Source organism: Miscanthus floridulus, chromosome 9, assembly GCF_019320115.1.
Source record: "Miscanthus floridulus cultivar M001 chromosome 9, ASM1932011v1, whole genome shotgun sequence".
Taxonomy (NCBI): Eukaryota; Viridiplantae; Streptophyta; class Magnoliopsida; order Poales; family Poaceae; genus Miscanthus; species Miscanthus floridulus.
In genome coordinates this window covers 113,607,093-113,629,355 of record NC_089588.1, presented here as the reverse complement: position 1 = coordinate 113,629,355, position 22,263 = coordinate 113,607,093, and the positions used below count along the sequence as shown (strand labels likewise).

Below are 22,263 nucleotides of genomic sequence, written 5' to 3'. Positions count from 1 at the left end.
AAGATAAATGCTTGAAATTCTCATGTTAATTAGAAACATCCGGCCCTCGAAAGGAAAGTCTATAGCCACCGATAACCCTTGGATCTATTTTGTTATATAAGAAATTACCCGCCTCTACCATTAAAAATTTTTAAAAAGACAAATACCTATTTTTAGGGGAAAAATCGTTTTGAGAAAATCAATCCAACCGAGTGGTATACGTCCATGGTTAATTAAATATCTTTTTTTCTTTAATATAAAAGATATCGGAGGCATCTAGGCCAACAAACTCATCCAACCAAGTACTTGTACGTCCATGCAGTTAATATGTTATTGGATCCAATCTATCACCGCCAACAAAAAAAACAAACACATCTTCCGGACTGCATTAAATATCTCTTTTTTCAGGAAAAGAAGTTGCGAGAAAATCCATCCAACAGAGTGGTGTACACGTCCATAACTACAAGAAATGTGCCATTTTTTGACATTTGATATATGTCATAATACCTAGAAAATAAGTCACAAGCAACTATTTGCGACACCAAGTTGACGAAAAATGAAATATCAAAAGATGCACGTCTTTAGCGACAACTTGTGAGCTGTGACGTTCATGTGTTAGTCATAACATTATGACACTGATTTTAAAAGTCACAAACATTTATGACAGCTGATTCTACGTCATAGGTTTTTTTTGGACCACGCCACGTAGGTAGATGCCATGTAGGATGACTACTTGACGTGGCGCTGAGGTGGCAAACTCCTATAACGTCATAAAATTAAAATTCAGCCCATTTAAACCCACGTAGCAGGCAAGCTTATAATGGCCCAATCCCATTTATTTGGGTTGTAGCCCACATAATTTTTTCCTAGGCTATTTAGATTAGGCCCATACAAAATTATTATTAGGCCAACCCAAACAAAACAAAACAAAACTGTACATAGTTTCAAAACCATAAAACTCATTTTTATTTCCATATACACAATTCAGCTAATACAACTTCAAATTAAAGTAAACTGTACACAGTTACGAAACAATAAAGCTCATTTTCATTTTCATATCCACATTCCAGCCAAAATAGTTCATGTCCCAAAGGCCTGCTCAGTCTTTCAATGATGGAAGTCAAAAGTCAGAGGCCTGCTCGGTTAAGTCCCTTCTAGCACAACCTACAAAGTAATAATACATTGTTAATTTACATCCTTAATTCCAATGGAGACCATTTGCACTCCAAAGCAAAATAGCAAAACTCTGATTAAGCTACAACTGGCAGGTAACAAAGGCACAATTAAAACGTGACAATAAATGCTGACTTTGATCACTAAACAAGCTACAGTTCAAGTGAGCAATCAAATCAATACTTGGCTTGCTCCCACACCCACAAGCATATTTGCAAGTTATCTCAATGCACGTATCCAAATTCAGAAGTGGTTCCTGACTGTTCAACATGTACAGATCAAAGCATCATGGTAACGATCCAGGTTACATCTACCAGCTGTTTACTTCTATAGTATATAAATATATGCATGCAGTTAATTCCCGTTTAAAAAAAATGCCCCTACATGATTTAATTCCCTTTTCTAGAATGCTCAGCAAATAACAATATGTGCATGGAGTATGCAAAATCCTGTCTCCAGCAGCTGAAATTCAGTATGATACGAAGACAGGGAACAAGCCCAGGTTCTGCAGACTGCACTTGCCATTCAGCAAACTAGACCGATGGACTTCAGGCTGCGCTAAAATAGTACATGACAGTAAAAAAAAAAAAGGTGTTGAATTCAATCACATAAGATCTAATGGAGATGAATAGATAGCAACTGCATAGATAGTCAAGCCTAAAATGACGAGCCCGTACTGACTACAGAAAATTTTTGGACCTGTTGGTTTCAGCTGCAGTTTGCTCTCTGCAATTACTGTAGCAGCTGCAGCTGCAGCAGCAAGCACTCTCTTTAACATTTGGTGGCAATGAGAGAATTACTCTAGAAAAAGTCTATGACTTGTCACAAATATGTTCATATTTTTCAATTATATCTTAGCTCATTTTACAAGTGTCAGGTTGCATTAGCCATCCATCAACAATTGAGACAACTTGTAATGATAGAACAGAATCATTTAAAAAACGAAAAGAAAATGCACACACACAAATTTTATTAGTTGCAAAAAGCACAGCTACTAAAGTTGCCAAGCAAGTGTTAGTCAACGAGCACGACTCACCTGCAGCAGAAATCGTTCAATATGGCAGTAGCCAAGACCAGCCCACATCTCGTTCACCTCCTGTAGCAGCATCAAGTCATCATGAATCAAGAACTTGACTAAACTGGACAGTTGAAAAATGAAGCACAAAACAGTAGCAGTCCCACTTTGCCCTGGACTGGGTAAAGAAAACAGAACTTAGTAAATCAGCTTTGGAATTTGTACAGGTCAGCCGTAAATTATTTTCAGACTTGAATTTTAAGATCAGAAATAATTGGACTTAGCTACTTAGAACCGAAAATTATTTAGCAGCTAGGCTATGAATTTTCAGCCACAAATTATTTCGCAGCTATGCATATGAATTTCCAGCAATAAATTATTTAGCAGCTAGGCATATGAATTTTCAGACATAACAAGCATGCTGATCCATCAGTGTGCTATATTCTAGCACATTAGAGAAACTGGATCTACAGGCAGCAAGCCTCTAATTGAACTCATGTTAAATTCTCCAAAAATTCCTAGGGCAACCATATAACAAATTGGCTTAAACACCATTTACAGCATCTGGACACACACGAAGACACAGGTGAGCCTGCATGTATCATTTCTAATTGAACAAACACACACATCCAAAGATTATTTGAGTCATCACAGTAGTGATTGAATATAAGTGTGTGTACATGTTATTTTTCTTTGAGTCATCACGTAGACTGATATGCACAATCTAGTGAAACCAATCTAATGTAACCAAGTGCGGCATAGTAATGATTAAATATTTCTACAGAATGAGCTACACGAGTTACCGCAGTAGGGGGTTCGGACCTTGGCCCTCTCGCAGAGCAGAAAGGGCAGCGCGACTGCCTTCTCGGCCAGCCATCCCGATGCGCACAACGCAGGCTAGGGTCTTAGCAGCGGGGCGCCTGACCACGGGCCTGGCAGCGGTGGCCTGGTGCACAGCTAGGGCGGGTCCCAACCGGCCGAGGCCAGGCCAGCCCCGATTGGCGGCCTTGCCCATGGAGGCATCAGGGAGGGAGGGGGCCAGATCGTCGCGCCGTCTTCAGGCCACAAGCGCACGCGCGCACACCACCGGCCACCGCGCCTGTAGCTTGCTGCTCCCCCGTTCGTAGATTCGCACGGATCTGAGAGCAGCGCAAGATCCGCTGCTGCCAGAAGAGTGCCGCCGTGTCCTCCTCGCTAAGGGACGACGCGTCCTCCTCGCCGACTGAGGACACGGCCGGATCCACCGGAGAGCGAAGAATGAGGTCGAGGTGGAGCTCCATCACGCGGCGCAGCACCTCCGCCTCGTCTTCTTCACCGGCAGCCGACGAGGTGATGTCCCACCGGCTCTTAGGCGCTGGATCCATGTGCCCTTTTGCCGGATCCACCAAGGAGCAGGTACGGGTCGGGGTGGACACCAAGGCGGCGGCGCTCCGTGAGAGAGAAGGGTAAGACTCTGGACTGGGGAGACGCGTAGAAAATGGATGTTGGTTTTACTGACCGTAGCATAAATCTCCACCGTTCCTTATATCGGATGGTTGTAAGTGACAGGATCACTTTCTGGGCCTTTAGAATTTGGGAAAATTGGATCCAGAACCAATCTTTAGATATCTACCATCAAAAGAACCAACTTGAGATATGTACCATCAAAAGATCACAATTCTATAGCTATCTACCACTTCTGTGAAGTTCACGTTAAATCTGTGAAGTTCACGTTAAATCTGCGCCCCAGCACCTCGTCACCTCGGCGAGGTGGCAGCCGAGCTCGACGATGTCACTTCGCTCTTCTTCAGCGACAGCCATGCTGCTGGCCACAGCATGTCGTGGCCGGCGGCGTCGGAGATCACGTCGACTGTGACCACCCAAGACTCTCTCATCGCTCTGTGCCGCAAGCACGGGTGCCCAGCGAGCTCTCGCCGGTCTGCGCCCATCAATTGGGGTGGAGAGCCTGCACGTCGCCGCCGCCGGGCTCCAGCAAGATGCTGTGTGTGTGCTCCGCCGCGCTCGAGGCCAGCCTGCGCTTTCCTCTCCACGATTTCTACGCGAGGGTGCTCCGGCGCTACCACCTCGCGCCGTCCCAACTCACCCCCAACGCCTGGAGCTACCTGGCCGCCTTCGTCCTGCGCTGCGACGACGCCGGCGTCGAGCCGCTGGTGTCCGTGTTCCGGTACTTCTTCACCATCTGCGCTCACAGGCACGAGGGCAAGCCGACGGGGTGGCACCATTTCCAGCCCTACCACGACGGTAGCCGCCGCCTCTTCACCGGCGCTCTGCGCAGCAGCAGCGGGTGGAGATCCAAGTTCTTTTTCCTTGAGCGCCCATCGGATTGGAAGTGGAATTGCCAGGTGAAGTGGGGCAAGCCGAGGAGGGAGGACGTCCGCCGAGTGGAGCTCACCGACACCGGGATCGAGAAGCTCAAGCATATGGGGTGCATTGACATCAAGTGCTTCTTGGCCAGCCGCGACATGCCCGTCGGGGCCACTCTCGCCCTGCTGCAGGCGACGCTGAAAGCGGAAGCCAGAGCCGCCGGAGCCGGTGCTGGTGCTCGTGCCGCCGCCGCCGCCGTCGAAACTGCTGCAGAGAGCGCATCTAGGACTACGAGGAAGCACAACAGGCTGTTGCCGGCGGCGGCCTTGTCCCAACGTTGAAGGTGACGGAAGCAGACGGAATGGTAGATAGCTATAGAATTGTGATCTTTTGATGGTGTATATCTCAAGTTGGTTCTTTTGATGGTAGATACCTAAAGATTGGTTCTTTTGATGGTATGGATCCAATTTTCCCTTAGAATTTTGCTACCAAATGCTTGTTTGGGCTGCAACGACGCTGTTTTAGCCGGATCGTTACTTTTCTTTTAATTCATTTTTTTTATAAAAGTAAAAATATGATATAAAGTAAATGCAAATAAAAATAACTGTAGTCTACGTAAGCACCGACACATCCGGGGAGGTGTGAAGAAGCTTGTCATTGGTTCAAACCGGACTTGGAAGCTTAGGCAAATCAATTTAGTTCAAGTCAATCATAGAAGCTCATGATAATGATAAGAGTACAAGCACAAGACAACAATGCAAATGGATATCTAGTTTGTATGTTTCAAATGGTATCTAGACTCAAGTATTTCATCAAAAATTCATAAGTGATGTCTAGATCAACCTTCAAGTAATATCCTATAAGTGGTACTCATGAAGATAGCAAATGTTCAAAAAATAGTCTTTATTGATAAATCAAACAAGTGGTTCCATACTAGAAGATTCTTTCAAATGGTATTCACTTCCTACAAGTGGTATCTATACATAGTATCGATCATGCAAGATGATGGTTCCACAAGTGATCCTCAACTTTAAGTGATCATCAAATGAGCAATGCATCCCTCACCTACAAGAGCTCAAGTGTATCAAATGAATGACCCATGCTATCACATAGAGGGAGGTGTCACATAAATTGGTATCAAGATCAAAAATCTTATGTGTGGTATCTCAAGAAGCCCTACACAAGATACAAGTTACAAGTGGTATCTACAAGTGGTGTCATTCCAACAATCAAGTGATGTCCATAAAAAATGCAAGATTCAAGCCTCAACCATCTACCCCAAATGCATACCTTTGCATCAATGAGAAGCACATCTTTTATGGAAATTGATGACAAAGGGGGAGAGATTGTACAAAGATATGAAAGCTTGATTGAATGAGGGAGAGATTGTACAATGGGAGAGATGAGATATAAAAATAGAGGTTGGACATGAACATGGACAAAAAGGGAGCAACATTGGAGAAAAGAGATAGATCAAAATTCTTGGACAAGAGAAGCACACAAGTAGGGGGAGCAAGCTCATGAACTTTGATTGATTGCATTTGATATGTGCATATTCATGTGCTTACTTGCATTGCATAAGCTTTCAAATTCAATATGCATGCTTGTGTGGTGTATGCTAGTTGTAGAACTTGAATGATGATTTGATAACTAGCATGCATAGAATGATAGCTAGACACTTGGTATGCTTTTCAAGTAATGCTAGTACCTTGCTTTTAATGTTGATCTCACAAGGTATCTAGTGTTTTTATTGCCAAGTGATATCTAGCTAACCATGGTGCTAAGTATGAACTTCAAGGTGCAACTCCGATTGGTACATGCTTCAAAGGTTTATTCTATATACCTTAGCATCATTTTGTAGTAATTACTCTCCCACAATTTCAATCTATGCATATGTGCAAGCTCCAAATTAAATACTCTAGCACATATGTACTACCATTTCGGGTTTGTGGTACTTGTCTAAAATTATTTTCACATGGTAAAATTGCTTGGGCAAGCAACATGAATCCAAAAGAGCTTAATTTCCATATCTTTGTAGAGTTGTCATCAATTACTAAAAAGGGGGAGATTGAAATGTCCTTGTTTGGTTTTGGTAATTGAGTGACAACTTAGGTGGACTAATTATGTTTATGTGAGATACACAGGTGATTAGTCCATAGATACATGTGTGTGAGCAACATATGCCATGAAGGTGAAAATGGCTTGGAGATGTTGCAAAGCTCACACATGTGGTGATGAAGGAGCTTAAATACATATGAGACATGACATTGAGTCATGTGATCAAAGGTGGAGAAGATCATGACAAGGTTTGGCTTGATGGACCGGTTACAAGCGTGAAGGGCAAGTCGAAGGCTTTGGAGTGATGGACCGCGTGGCGGTGAAGCTTGAGCAAGACTTGGCACCGATGGACGATGACAACGATGAAGAGCAAGTAAAGTCAAGATCGATGAACCAATATGATTACGTGATGATATGAAGTGGATCATATCATTGTTGATCGTGTTGGTGCATGTATTGCATCGACATTGGAGGAGATGGAATGGAATGCGCAAGGCAAAGGTATAACCTAGAACATTTCATTTCATCGATCATAGGTGTGTAGAGAAGTTTATGATCGGGTTTAGGATAGATGGCCGTACTATCAAGAGGAGCAAACTTATTTGCATATCGGTCATCTAGTGCCACTCGAGTGATCTAACTTTGCATCGTCGCTAGAATCGAGTGGCGTGGCAAGTTGAGTGGCTAACATCCTTTGGGAAATGATTGTGAAAAGGTAACACACATACACATGGTGATGTATACTTGGTAGTGTTGGCACATTTACAAAGGAGATAGAGTTGGAGTTGATGTGGATCAACTTGGTGAAGAAACTCCACCGACGGAGTGTCCGTCCGTAGAGTGCGGATAGTCCGACGGTGCCACCGGCGCCCTACACAGAAAAGACAGAGTCTCACTTGGTGCATCGGACGCTGGCACTGGAAGTGACCGGACGCTGGCAGGGCGCGTCTGGTCAGGCTGATGCATGATGACGCAGGAGCTGGAGTTTGACCGAACGCTAGGCTGCGTCCGATCACGTACGACCGGACGCGTCCGGTCAAGGTTGGTACCTTACTATAAACGACCGGACGCTGAGGGTCCAGCGTCCGGTCAGTTGAAGCTGCTGCGTCCGGTCTGAAGATGACCGTTGAGATCAGAAGAATGCCGTTGAACGCAGGTGACACGTGGCTGTCATCGGGCGACCGGACGCTGAGGTCCAGCGTCCGGTCAACACGACCGGAGCGTCCAGTCGACCCGACAGTTGCCCAGTGAAGGGGTAACGGCTAGTTTAGCCCTTGGGGCTATAAATAGAAGTGGCCTTCGGCCATGGCTGGTGCTGAGCACCTTGGGGGACTTTGTGTCCATGCTTGAGAGTGCTTGAGAGCCCTCCATCTCACACATACTTGATAGTGGATGATTGTGTGAGTGAGCGATTCTAGTGCGATTGCATCGTGAGGTTGCATTGAGTGGCACTAGGTGATCGAGTTGCAAGCTGGTGGTACTTGTTACTTTTGGAGGTTGCCACCTCCTAGATGGCTTGGTGGTGGTCTCCATGAAAGCCCGCAAGAAGCTTGTGCGGCGCTCCGGAGAAGTGCTTTGTGAGGGGCATTGTGCTCGCCCCGTGGGAGCTGCGAAGAGCAACTTTAGTAAAGCGTGTCATTGAGCTACTCTCACTTCTGGGGTAGGTTCTTGCGGCGCCCGACGTGCGGGCTTGGCGGGTGATGCCAATTAGCCGCCGAACCACCAAGTGAGCGGTCGACACAACGGGGACTAGTGTGTTGGCAAACACGTGAACCTCGAAAGAAAAATCATCGTGTCAACCTTGTTCTTCCCGTTGGTTTGCATTCCCGTTACACAAGCTTGCGTTTACTTTCATATACATTAAGCTTGTGTTGTTGCTATTGTAATTAGTTAGCTTGTATAGCTTGCTAGTTACCTTTATGCTTGTGTAGCATAGTAGTAGCTCTCTTACGTGGCTAATTTGGTTTGTGTAACCTTATTAGTCACATTACTTAGTTTGTGTAGCTAAGTAATGGTGCTCTCTAATTTGGCATTGGTTGCCTTATTATTGAGCATTGCTAGTGAGCTTAGTTAGCTTTGTGCTTTTGCTTACTAGCATGTGTAGGAGCTCCCTTGTAGCTTAAAGTACTAGTGACATAGGTTTGTGTGACCTTGCTTCTAGAATTTGTTAGGAAAGCTCTAGCTAGTCCGGCACCTTTGTTGCTTGATTAGTATCTTTGCAAGGTGCTAGTGAACATAGATAGATGGGTGTAGTCTTGGCTAGACCGATAGTTTTAATTCCACACTTGTTTCGGTTAGCTAACGTGATTAATTTTAGAAAGGACTATTCACCCCCCTCTAGTCGCCATCTCGACCCTTCATACTGCTAACATTATATTTTTTATATTTTTCCTCTATTCTGATCACTATTTGATAATAAGAACTCATATTTATGTATCATAGATGTCATAAGAGTTGCAACACACATTGGATAGATAGAAGAAACCAGAACATACTTCGGAGTTACCAAAATTCATGATATTGTGCTCCTGACCGAGTAGTTTTTTTTTCTTCCCAAACTACCAAACTTTAATGGTTTACATGCATGCTACTATAGCAACCCTAATGAACTGATGAATTGAAGGTATTTCCTTATGTTTTTGCACAACTTAAATTAGATTAATTTTTCTATGTTTTGACACATCTTAAATTACATCATTTTCAATTCGGAATTTGTAGTGGGCAAGAAGTAAATGTTCGATTTTTTTTGGGGGGGGGGGGGGGGCAAAGTTGAGCAAATCGATGAGAGGGCAAAATCTCATGTCATTGCAATAATATCTACAACTGTGAAAAAAATTGGCAGTAAGTCTTCATTTAATATGATTACATCAATTATATTAGCCATTGAACAAGCATATGAGAAAAAATAAATAATTATAATTTTGCAGGATATTCTCTGTCATCAACAAATGCAACACAAGTTTTTATGGATTTACCAATTCCTGAGGCTATGAATGCACGTAACAGGTTAATCAAATTTAAATAGTAGTATTTCTGTTTTATATTTGTAGCTTACATTCTAACATGGTAAGATTTCTTTTTATGAAAAAGGTATATCTTCAAGTGGTATTAGTGTTGAAGAGATTCATATTGACAACCACATAAAAGGGACATTGGAGGAGCAAATGCAATACAATAGAAGAACTTTAGAAGAATTTGGTTTGATTTTGTATGACTCGTCACATCAGGTATGCATTTGTTTGAACATTATACACTGCTTCCAAAAAGCTTACATATGTATTAATGATATGTATATGTGCTTCTAGGATAAGATATTTACTGTTGAAGCCACAATAAATGCAATTAACACAAAATTTGGATGGTCCTACATCTCATGTAGTAGAGGTGATTGTAAGAAACAACTCGACAAAAAGTTTGATCACTACTATTGCAGTAAATGTGGCAGGAAAGCTGAACCTAAAGCATGGTAAATGATTTAGCAAGTTCCAATCATATTGTATTATATTTATAACTAACAAGAGAATAATATTTGCAGGTATCAATCTTTTTTCGCTTAGCTTAGAAATTAATAAGAATATTTTTGGCTGAACAGCTTTCATGACGCACCAGGAAAAGCTGAATCCTAAAAATTAATCAATAATAGCCATATAATATATTATGATCAGTAAGAAAAAATATCATATATGTTAAATATGACTCTACCATTAAGGACTCTAATTCGAAAAAAATCAAAAAAATTGAATCTAAATTATTGACAACTATTATTAAAAAGATAAACCAAGAATGCTGACTTTGCTATGTCTGTTGCTATTTGAAGCCTTCGTTGATTTCTCATGATATTTCTATTAGGAAACAGACTATGGACCTTTTGAAACCGAACTATTGGCAAAAATGATTCCATTCAATCTCGATGCTTTATTAGGATATCTTCTCTTCTTTTCTTTTCTTTTCTTTTTGAAAAATAATGTTCTTTTCTTTTTTGTTCGCGTAAAGGCAGAAGCGATCAGGTAGAAGAAAATGCAGCACTGCGAGGATGAATGCACACCACTGAATAAAGTACAGGCCAATCCAATATATCAATCCCAAGTGGGCCTAAAGGATGTCACGAACGGGACTCCGGCTGTTGATTGAGATGGGCCAGTAAGACGGCCTGCGAGCCGCGTGGATGTAATCTTTGGGCCCGGCCCGTTTTTGTCGTTAAACTGATGAAATACTCGCTGTGTGGGAGGATGGGAGGACAGCGAATAACACAAACCTAATTCCCGAATCTTCTTCTTCCTTCTGTTGCTTGCTCGAGGCGGCGCCTTCGCCGTGCTCCCAGCCGCGCGTGCACGCCGGCGAACCCATCTATCTGGTTAGGGTCATAACATTTGGTATCAAAGCCATCCGATCCATCGCTTTCTCGGGTTCGTAAAATCCCGTCGCCGACGGTTGAATCCCGAGCAGCAGCGAGGTCGTACGCCGAATCTCCCGCATCTCCACCGCCAGATCCGCCAGCGTCGCCGTTCAACTTACCTACCACCTCCTTCCCCTACCTCCATCCGCGCCGCTTCCACTGTGCTGGTAAGTTTCCACCAGACAGATCCATTTTCCTTCCGTTTCCCCATCGATTTCCGCTTCCAGTCGATCCGCCACCACTGCCATCCCAGCCAACCCACTCGCTGGCGCGCAAACCCAAACCCCCAACCCTCACCTCCCGAATGGCGACTGCTGAAGAAAAGCTCGATGCGCTCAGCGCGCAGATGAAGTCCATGCTCCTGCTCATGGAGTCTTTCAATCGTTGGCGTCCTGAGGTCGATCACGCATCCACCGAGCTGACCATGGAGATCAAGACTCTTACATCGCGCGTCGCGGCGTTGGAAGCGCACAACGCTCCGCCATCGGCCCCGAAGCGCGAGGAAGAGGGGCGGGCCATGGGCCTCGGCGCTGCAACATCACCACAGGGGCATGATGGGGGGACTCTGCTCCTCACTCATCCCCTGGCCAATGGTCAGTCATCCACCCCCAACTTTCCAGTTCATTATCATGCTGCACCTACCTCCAATGACTGTCGTCTGCCTAAGGCCCAGTTTCCCAAATTTGATGGGTCTCACCCAAAAGTCTGGAAAGAAAAAGCGGAAAAATATTTTGATATGTTCAATGTTCCTGTGCATCGTTGGGCTCAGTATGGCACCCTTCATTTCAAAGGGCATGCTGCTTTATGGCTACAAACTTACGAAGCACAGCATGGGGTAGATAATTGGGTTGAACTTTGTATTGCTATTGAATCTAAATTTGGCAAAGATCTCTACCACAATTCTATGTTGGAATTACTAAGCATTAAGCAAACCTCTGATGTTCGGGACTATTATGATAGATTCCAAACTGTCATGCATAAAGTGCTTGTTCATAACAATCAACTAGATGATGTTTTCTTTGTTAGCAAATTCCTCCAAGGGCTACATCCTGACATCAGAGCTGCTATTGTTTTACATAAGCCGAGAATAGTTGATGTGGCTCTGTCACTGGCTCTTATGCAGGCTGAGGTGTTGGAGTCTCAACCCAAGTATTTTGGCAAGCGCCATTATCGCGAGTACAACAAGTTTCCAGCCAAGCCACCTCAGGCAGCAGCACCTGGTATTCTGGGCGCCACTCCAACTGAAGACGCTAAACCCCAGTGGGAGGACAAATGGACTACACTCAGAGCTCAACGCCGTGCTCAAGGCTTATGCATGAAGTGTGGTGAAAAATGGGGCCGGAATCATAAATGCCCTGATAAGGTCTCCCTCCATATCCTAGAGGAAGTTATGGACCTTTTTCCAGAACCCAACAAGTCTGAGCCTACCTCTGACGAATCCAGTGAAGACGAGGTCTTTTCTTTATCTCAAGCTGCAACAGTAGGGGTACAAGGCAGGAAAACCATCAAACTCACAGGCTTGGTCAATGGTCAGGAAATTTTGATCCTGATTGACTCAGGCAGTTCCAGCTCCTTCCTCAGTCAGACGACTGCTGACACCTTACAGTGTGATCTCACATCAGCTCCTCCTGTAACAGTCACTGTGGCTAATGGTGAAAAGATTATGAGCCAACAGCAGGTCCTCAATTTTACTTGGTGGACTCAGGGGCATACTTTCTCTACCAACGTCCGCACTCTTCCATTACCTTACTATGACATGGTGTTAGGTATGGATTGGTTGGAGAGATTTAGTCCTATGTGGATCCACTGGAAGAGGAAATTGTTGCGGTTCACTTATTCTGGGCACAGAATTAGTCTCAAAGGCGTAAAGGACCAACTGTCTACCTGTCACAAGCTCAAGGCAAGGAAATTGAGAGGTCTGCTCAGAAAAGGGGGAGTGGCTCAAATGATACATCTTAGTCAAACACAAACCACCACACCCACCCAATCCATCCCACCATCCATCCAAAACCTTGTTGACAGCCATGCCCACCTTTTCAAAGAGCCTGATTCCCTTCCACCACCTCGAGAGTTTGATCACCACATCCCATTGATTCCTGGTGTCAAACCTGTCAACATCAAGCCTTATAGATATTCACCTTCTCAGAAAGATGAAATTGAGCGCCAAATCCAAGAAATGCTAACCAATGGCATTATTAAGCCCAGCCATAGCCCCTTTGCCTCCCCAGTTCTTTTGGTAAAGAAGAAAGATGGCAGCTGGCGTTTTTGTGTGGACTACAGACAGCTCAACAACATCACTGTCAAGGACAAGTACCCTCTGCCAGTTGTTGATGAACTCTTGGATGAACTCAATGGAGCAGCCTGGTTCACTAAACTGGATATGCGCTCTGGCTACCATCAGATCAGACTGCAACCAGCTGATGAAGAGAAAACAGCCTTCAAAACACATAGTGGGCATTGGGAATTTAGGGTAATGCCCTTTGGGCTCACCAATGCCCCTGCCACATTTCAAGCCTTAATGAACACAATTTTCAAGCCCCTGCTCCGCAACTGTGTGCTGGTCTTTGTCGATGACATCTTAATCTACAGTCCAACACTAGATGCCCACTTGCAACAGCTGCAGCAGGTTTTTCAAATCCTCGAGCAGCATCAGTTCTTCCTCAAGCGCTCTAAGTGCTCATTTGCCCAACAGACTTTGGAGTACTTGGGACACATCATCAGTGCCGAGGGAGTTGCCACAGACCCCAAGAAAATTGAAGCGGTGGCCAACTGGCCCACTCCAACAGATCTCAAACAGTTAAGAGGGTTCCTTGGATTGTCTGGTTATTACCGCAAATTCATCAAGAATTATGGCCTTATCAGTCGACCATTAACTGACCTCCTCAAGAAGGACGTTCTCTTTCACTGGACACCACAATTGCAAATGAGTTTTGAGGCTCTCAAGCAGGCTTTAATCTCAGCCCCTGTTCTGGTCCTACCAGATTTCAGCAAGCCATTCACCATTGAGACAGATGCATCCTCCACAGGAGTGGGTGCTGTGCTTTCCCAGGACAACCACCCTGTGGCTTACATTAGCAAGGCACTTGGTCCCAAAACTCAAGCATTATCTACATATGAAAAAGAATGCCTGGCACTCATCTTGGCAGTTACCAAATGGAAATCCTATCTGCAACATCAAGAGTTCAGTATAGCCACTGATCATAAAAGCCTCATACATTTGGGAGAACAAAAGTTACAGGAAGGGATGCAGCACAAAGCCTTTCTCAAGCTCCTAGGGCTGCAGTACAAGATAGTGTACAAGAAGGGGTTGGAAAACAAGGCTGCTGATGCTTTATCTCGGCAAGCTGAACCTAGCACAGTGGCAGCCATCTCTACCAGTACACCCAGGTGGCTAGAAATCATAGTGGAAGGTTATACCAAGGATGATCAGACCAAGCAACTGCTCACAGAACTCAGCCTCACTGGATCCAATGATAAAGGTTTCACCTTATCTGATGGTCTCATCAAATATAAAAACAGAATTTGGCTAGGCCATCACACAGCAGCACATCAGGCAGTGCTATTGGCACTTCATTCCAGTGGTCTGGGAGGCCATAGTGGCATTACTGCAACTTATCACAAGGTACGTGCCCTGTTTGCCTGGCCCAATTTGAAGCAGTCTGTCATTGACTTTATCCATGCCTGTGAGGTATGTGCCCAGGCTAAACCTGAGCATTGTCGTTTGCCCGGTTTATTGCAACCGTTGCCTGTTCCCCAACATGCTTGGCACACTATCAGCCTTGATTTCATCGAAGGTCTACCCAAGTCCAAGCAATTTGACACTATTTTGGTCGTTGTCGACAAACTAACCAAATATGCCCACTTCATATGCCTCAGCCATCCCTACACTGCCCTGTCTGTGGCTCAAACTTTCATTTCCAGTGTCTACAAATTGCACGGAATGCCATCTGTCATCATCTCAGATCGCGATCGCCTCTTCACTAGTAACCTATGGCAAGAGCTTTTCAAACTTACTGACACCACACTCAACATGAGCTCGGCCTATCATCCACAAACCGACGGTCAAACGGAACGCTTGAACCAGTGCCTCGAAACCTATCTTCGTTGCATGGTTCACTCCTGTCCTCACAAATGGGCTCAGTGGGTTCCTTTAGCAGAGTTTTGGTATAATACCACCTACCACTCGGCCCATGGTCATACCCCCTTTGAGGCATTATATGGCTATCCGCCCAAGCACTTCGGAATTACACTTACTGATGCCTGCTCAGTTCCTGATCTGGAGGCTTGGCTCCAGTCCCGTAACCTCATGTTGCAGCATATTCAGCAAAACCTAGCTCGCGCTCAGCAGCGTATGAAACATCAAACTGACAAGAATCGCCAGGAAAGAACCTTCTCTGTGGGTGATTGGGTCTATGTCAAGCTGCAACCACATATCCAACAATCTGTTGCTCGTCGCACCAACCAAAAGCTCAGCTACAAGTACTTCGGACCATATCTGGTGCTCCAAACCGTGGGTAAAGTAGCGTACAAGCTTCAGTTACCTGCCACTAGTCAAATTCATCCTGTTTTGCATGTGTCACAGCTCAAGAAAGCTTTACCTCCGAACACCACCCTGTCTACGGATGATCAGCTTCAGCTTCTCTACATGCTGGAAGGTCTTCCACCATCCCAGGTACTGGATCAGCGGCTTCATCTAGTAGGTCACCGGGTTGTACCAGTTGCTCTGTTGCAACGTGAGTCCTGTCCAGCACATTGGGCTACCTGGGAGCGTGCCACGGCTGTACCATCATCGTTGCTGCAGTCAGCGGGTTCTGCATCGCGAGGGCGCGCTGCAGCTTAAGGAGGGGGAGATGTCACGAACGGGACTCCGGCTGTTGATTGAGATGGGCCAGTAAGACGGCCTGCGAGCCGCGTGGATGTAATCTTTGGGCCCGGCCCGTTTTTGTCGTTAAACTGATGAAATACTCGCTGTGTGGGAGGATGGGAGGACAGCGAATAACACAAACCTAATTCCCGAATCTTCTTCTTCCTTCTGTTGCTTGCTCGAGGCGGCGCCTTCGCCGTGCTCCCAGCCGCGCGTGCACGCCGGCGAACCCATCTATCTGGTTAGGGTCGTAACAAAGGCCAACCAGGGCCTTAGCATGCAGCTCAATGATACAACAACTGCAGCAAAAGAGGGAGCAGAAACTGAGCAACCAGTTCTTCACTTCTTCCATTGTTCTCTTCACATTTCTTGACAAAAATGAGGAAAATTTTGTTAATTTGAAGCAATATTGTTCCTGTATCTCCATATGTCAAATAACCTTCACCCAACAAAAAATAAAGAGCAAAAGTTCTATAATAGGAGGAATTATGCTCTTGCAAAAACTGTATATCATGCTGTAAATATAGCCTATCTGCGGGCTGCTGCGGTCCCCTCTCTTAAATGCTTGAGACAATGGGCATTTTTTACATGATAAAAGCAATACATAAAAACTAAATCCAGTGTATAAGTTAACCAATGTTGCATAAGAACAGGAAATAGAGTTCAGTACTCATTACTCCGTAATCCATACCTTAAGACACTGGGGAGAACAAGGCAAGGCTTATTAGCTGCTTCTTGTCCTACTCATGGCTCTGCTTGCTCAGCGCCGTGCAGAGGGCCGCAGAACAAGGGATCAGGAGGAGCACGGCGTCAAAGTCGTGGAGAGGAGAAGGAGGGCACGGAAGAACCCAGACCGACCAAATCATCGGCCGGCACCGTCGAGTCAACGCGGCAAAGTAAGAAAAGTCACCCCGCGTCTGGTTGTTGGGATGGGGACGCTGGGCCATCGATTGCAATGGATGCCCACCCGCCTGGCCACCCCTGCGGATGCGCACCGCTGTGGACTCCCACCGCCGCCGCCGCCGCCTTCCGCCTCTCGCCACCATTGCCGTCTTGCCGCTGCCGGCGCCAGCGCCGGCACGGAATTGAGAGGAGAGGATGCTACGGATAATTCCAGAGAGAGTATTGTGGGCCCACATCTGTTCTCTGGGACCCATTTGGTGTGTTGAGGGACTGTTCTCTGGGACCCACCGTGGGTAGGTGTGTCCGTGTGGGTGGGCCCTGGGCAACTGATGGCACAAAGTTGCCAGTTGCCACCACCAGCAGTTGGTCTGGGATTTCAACGAGCAGGAACAGCGGCGCCGCGCGTTCGCCCCTTGCCTTCAAATCTCCTGACGCAGGTGAGCTCGTGATCCGTTCTTTGTCCTGGTTTTTCCTCTCCGGATCATTCCCCTATGGATTTTCACTGTTCAAGCGGGGAGGTTTCCACTCCCTGGGTTCGACTACCGCGCACGCGCACGAGGTGTTCGATGCTTTGTGCCACTTAGAGCTTTCAGGGACCGAACCGATCCTGCCGTCATTCCAACTCAGCTGTTTGTCTGGTATGCTAGTAACCAGCCTTGGTCGCCTTGTCTGATTTGCAGGTGCGCATGGTATGGCCAGCCTGAGCAGCTTACACGCCGGTCCGAGGAGTTCGCCGTCACTTCCTCGGCCATCGTCCACCCGGGCACCACCGGCTTCACAAGTGGCAGTTCGTTTGACAAGCCCACTGTTCCATTGTGCCAAACTTTGTAAGAGCCGTAGTCTACTGGCAGCAGCACTGGAGGTCTCTAAGGACGGGTCCTCCGCGGTTCTGGCGAATACCCTGCCTTCCAAAGGTTCTTCATTATTTCTTAATTGGATTGGAAGCCATCCAAACGATGTTTAATTAGGATAGTCTACCACGTGGCTGAGCAGTGTCCATGCCAGAGTCGTTAACTGCACTGTGAGTGAGTTGGGAGTAACTTGCATATTGCTTGCCTGCATGTTTACAGGGGCTATTGGGACATTGCGCAGTGCTGATGCGGTATGTTTCGATGTTGATAGCACCGTCATCCTGGATGAGGGCATTGACGAGCTTGCTGATTTCTGTGGGGCAGGGAAAGCTGTTGCTGAATGGACAGCAAAGTAAACTCTCCATTGTGTAGATTGATTCATCTGTACTGTTGATTTTTCTGGGAAGAACTAACCTTGGCTTAATGTTCACAGGGCCATGACAGGGACTGTTCCATTTGAGGAGGCGCTGGCAGCCAGGCTGTCTTTAATCAAGCCTTCTCTCTCCCAGGTGGAGGAATGCCTGAAGAAGAGGCCACCAAGGTAAGCTTGCCTTTTTTTTTTTTTTAAAGGGTAGCTTGCCATATTCAAAACTTCATGTTAGTCTGTATGGTAGTAGGCACTATTTTAACGTCATTGCTTAGCCTTCCTTTTTTATTTATTTGGATTCTGCACCTCGGCTATTTACCTTTTGGAAATAATGGGTATGTTTTATAGGTGTTTATCCCTTTGCTGTTTCCACTGTCATACTTAACTCTGAGCAGAACAAAAAGTAATTAGTAACAATAATTGACTGTCCGAGTTTCTGTTTTTATGGCAAGACAAAAAAAAAAGTGTAGTTAATACTTCAAATTTGTACAGCCAACCATAGCATTATCATTTTAGCCAATTTGCCTTATGCCTTTTGTTGTAGTGCCCTAAGATTTCTCTGAATACACAATACAGTATAAAACCAAGAGAGAACTCACTCTACATTATTGTGTTTCACCTGCCCTGCAATAGAGTTAATTATTGTGCAGGGCCATGCTGTCAGATTTATAGGCCCTATACGAAGCTCTAAGTGAGGCCTGAATCAAAGTACCAAATATAGCCAAAATAATGTATATACTGCAGAGCAAATGCAATATATCAAGAATAGTACCTTTTGAACTCTTGGTTTGCATAATCTTTACTTGAATAACATCATTCCCTTAGTGTTCTTTGAAATAAAATCTTCAATAACATGCTCATAATTAATCTTGTCCAGCAATCCACTCTCAAGTGCTATCGTAGCCAAACTATTTAAGTCTTTCTTGTGTCATTGTAGAACGCAAGTATGACTTCAATAGCACATCAAAAAGTCCTTGTCCGGTTGTGTCATTTACATCTAAAAATCCTAGAAAGGATTCTTCTATGGAAATATTATCTGAAGATGAATCCACATATCTTATAATTAAAGACATTTGTTATTGGTGGCTTGCATCAGGGGTACAATCAAGTATGACAGAGAAATACTTTGCTCTCTTTATTTTCCTTACAATTTCAGACTTAATAGCAGAAGCAAGCAAGTGTATCTACTTTTTTTTCTCGAACAACGCAGGAGAGCTGCGTGTCATTTCATTAAGAAGAAGAAAGAAGCAGAGGGCCGGCAGGAACCGGCCCAAGTACAAAAAACTTCACCCCACACACACACACCTCCAACAGAAGCAAACTCTTACAGAAAAAATAAAAGAGGCAACAACTAAAACCCTGACCAACCTAGACACAATCTAAGCGGCCAAGGACAGCGACCGGGCAAGGAGCTCTTGGAGTTTAGAAGCTCCAGCCACCCCCCAAAAACTGCATTCATCAGCTATCACTCGGAGCAGATCTGGAATGCTAGGCCTAGCGTGCTCGAAAATACAAGAGTTCCTGTGTTTCCAGGTTTCCCAAGCTACCAGAATAACTAAAGAGTTGAACCCCTTTTGCAAATCTTTTGGAATAAGCCGAAGACCTTTCCTCCACCAGCTAGAGAATTTGGCGTCTAACGTTGAGGGCACAAGAGCAGGTAGATGTAGGGCTTGGAGAATTGAAAACCAAATCTACCTGGTGAAGACACAGCCCACAAGGAAGCAAGTGTGTCAACTCATTCTGAATCTTTGGATCAAGATAATGAAGTAGACATACAGACCAGCATTGTACAATTTCTTGGTCCACTCACAAGATTATCAATAGAACTGCCTTTTGGTTTGCAGGATTTCTCCTGGAATGGCTGATTTGGTTAAGAAGCTAAAATCCAATAATATTGATGTGTTCCTTGTGTCAGGAGGCTTCCGACAAATGATCAAGGTAGGTCCTGTAATATCATACGTGATTAAGATAGACCTTCATATGTATGCTCGTTATGTTCCAATGATGGAGCAAACTGTATTTTAATATATCTGTAGTTTAAGATAGACCTACATTATCAGTTGCAATAATAAATAGGGATGTAACTTCTGGTACAAGATCTAAAAAGTACAATTTGTTTAAACCACACTTTATTCTCAGTTGCGAATGTGGATGTATTCCACATTCGCAACTGAGGCCTGGTGCAGTGGTGAGAGCTGTCTTACTGAGTCACCAGGTCGTGGGTTCGAAGCAGCCTCTCCGCAGATTTTGTGGGGGAAAGGCTTGTCTCGGTTTATCCCTTCCCCAGACCCCACTCATGTGGGAGCCTCCGGCACGGGTCTGCCCCCCTTTTTTTTTTGCGAATGTGGATGTATTGTGCAAGTGATTCTCACATATATATAATGGGTTATCATCGAGTGGCCCACAATCATCACTTTTATGTTTGCCTTGTTTCCAGCCTGTGGCATTTGAGCTTGGTATTCCTCCTGAAAACATCACTGCAAACCAATTGTTATTTCGCACTTCAGGGGAGTATGCTGGATTTGATCCTGCAGAGCCCACTTCACGCAGTGGGGGTAAAGCAAAAGCAGTGCAGCAAATAAAACAGGTCTAGTTAAACTGTATATCTTTTGGTTGCAGCTTTTTACTTCTTACTAGTGTGCTAACCTTTGTTTCTGTTCAGGACCATGGCTACAAGACAGTTGTTATGATTGGTGATGGTGCAACTGATCTGGAGGTATATGACTGGATAATGCCTTTAAAACTTCTACCCTGACAATAGATATGAATATCGATAATGTGTCTTATTGGGTAAACAGTAGTTGTTGACACTAACTTCATTTTTTGTAATGATATGGATGCTTCCTGGCTGATTCGATTAATGAGCATGCAAACCTTTCTCACTGTTTGTGTTTATCACCCAAATTTCATAATGTTGTTTCTCTTGTCCATGTAGCATGAGATAGAAATAATAGGCGAGTACCTTATGCATAGAATATAATTTATCATGATGTAAAAATGAGTGGATCAAAGTGTTAATTTTGCTTAAGACATGTCAAAAGAAATTGGTTTGAGGCTACTGACATCTGGCAGCTGTTCTTTAGTGAATATTTCAGAGAAAGAAATAACTAGCAAAGTGTATTGAGATTAATGATACAAGACTTCTCTGATATATCAGTGTATAGCAATTTTAACTACAACACTGTACCAAAATAGAAATGTATACAGTTACATAAATTTGCCCGTGTCTTTGCAGGCTCGGCAACCTGGCGGAGCAGACTTGTTCATCTGTTATGCTGGTGTTCAGATGAGAGAGCCAGTCGCAGCTGAAGCTGACTGGGTGGTTTTTGATTTTCAAGAGCTGATCACCAAGTTGTCATAAATTGGTTATTTACCGCAATTTCAAGCTGTGGATTTCACTAGTAATTCTTGGAGTTCACTGAATTATCTGGTTGTAAAGTATATTTTTTCGCAACTTTATTTTCATGATCCTGAACCACAGATGTGGTTGTTGTGTTCCGAAGTTGTCAGTGAAGTTGAAGTATCCTCTAAGTAAGGTATGTGAGCAATGAATCACATCACAGTTTAAGTGCTGAATGCCTGAATTACGCCTTTGTTTTGGCAAGTATTGTTGACTTGTCTGTCAAATAGTGCATGTCTTAAATTAAACCAAGAATGCTGACTTTGCTATGTCTGTTGCTATTTGAAGCCTTCGTTGATTTCTCATGATATTTCTATTAGGAAACAGACTATGAACCTTTTGAAACCGAACTATTGGCAAAAACGATTCCATTCAATCTCGATGCTTTATTAGGATATCTTCTCTTCTCTTCTTTTCTTTTCTTTTTGAAAAATAATGTTCTTTTCTTTTTTGTTCGTGTAAAGGCAGAAGCGATCAGGTAGAAGAAAATGCAGCACTGCGAGGATGAATGCACACCACTGAATAAAGCACAGGCACTACTAACATGGTAGGATACACCGACAGAGCCCGCCTTATTGCAGAAACAATACCATTCCACCAACAAATTAAATCATGCAATTGATATGTTCCCAGTCGCCATCACAAAGCATGGTTCTGCTGATAGTCAGGACCACTAAGCCATGGAGATTCCTCCATCTGACCTAATGATGCTTAGTGCCTTTATCTCCTATCCAATCTATCTCTCTTTCTTTCTTTCCCTCTGATCTTTCATTCTTTTTGGTTATAGATAGAATACTAACTCTCGGAACCTTGTGATTGCAATAGATAGATAGGGACATATATGGGGTAGCTAGCTGCTGCGTGCAGTGCACCAGCAGATGGCACGTCCCTTTCCCCAACTTGTGGCGTCCGATGCTTTCTCCAACCACAAGCTATCAGCCACCAATTGTGTG

At 44.6% G+C, this 22,263-nt stretch overlaps 3 protein-coding genes across 7 annotated transcripts; 2 read left to right on the top strand and 1 right to left on the bottom strand.

Annotated features, from left to right (window-relative positions):
• Positions 1–895: 895 nt before the first annotated feature.
• LOC136482688 (uncharacterized) lies at positions 896–3,623 on the bottom strand. Of its 5 annotated transcripts, none has more exons than XR_010765159.1 (3): positions 2,971–3,623; positions 2,189–2,248; positions 896–1,143 (listed from the first exon to the last, which is right to left on the bottom strand). XR_010765159.1 is itself a non-coding variant. In XM_066479892.1 (3 exons), exons 1-3 carry the CDS (start codon positions 3,180–3,182, stop codon positions 1,123–1,125), a joined length of 390 nt encoding a protein of 129 aa, XP_066335989.1. In that variant the 5' UTR covers positions 3,183–3,623; the 3' UTR covers positions 903–1,122. The 5 variants fall into 5 exon arrangements, 2 of the variants coding, with proteins under 2 accessions (XP_066335989.1, XP_066335990.1); XR_010765160.1 differs by having other exon boundaries at positions 2,189–2,345; positions 2,990–3,623; XR_010765158.1 differs by having other exon boundaries at positions 900–1,143; positions 2,990–3,623.
• A 7,606-nt stretch (positions 3,624–11,229) lies between these two features.
• Positions 11,230–15,820, top strand: LOC136480606 (uncharacterized). The gene is made up of 3 exons (XM_066478102.1): positions 11,230–14,613; positions 15,067–15,597; positions 15,674–15,820. The coding sequence occupies exons 1-3, from the start codon at positions 11,230–11,232 to the stop codon at positions 15,818–15,820; spliced, it is 4,062 nt and encodes a 1,353-aa protein (XP_066334199.1).
• A 1,161-nt stretch (positions 15,821–16,981) lies between these two features.
• Positions 16,982–21,541, top strand: LOC136482686 (phosphoserine phosphatase, chloroplastic-like). The gene is made up of 8 exons (XM_066479890.1): positions 16,982–17,129; positions 17,373–17,606; positions 17,763–17,895; positions 17,977–18,084; positions 19,755–19,848; positions 20,348–20,497; positions 20,573–20,626; positions 21,146–21,541. Exons 2-8 carry the CDS (start codon positions 17,384–17,386, stop codon positions 21,269–21,271), a joined length of 888 nt encoding a protein of 295 aa, XP_066335987.1. The 5' UTR covers positions 16,982–17,129; positions 17,373–17,383; the 3' UTR covers positions 21,272–21,541.
• The last annotated feature ends 722 nt before the right edge of the window (positions 21,542–22,263 follow it).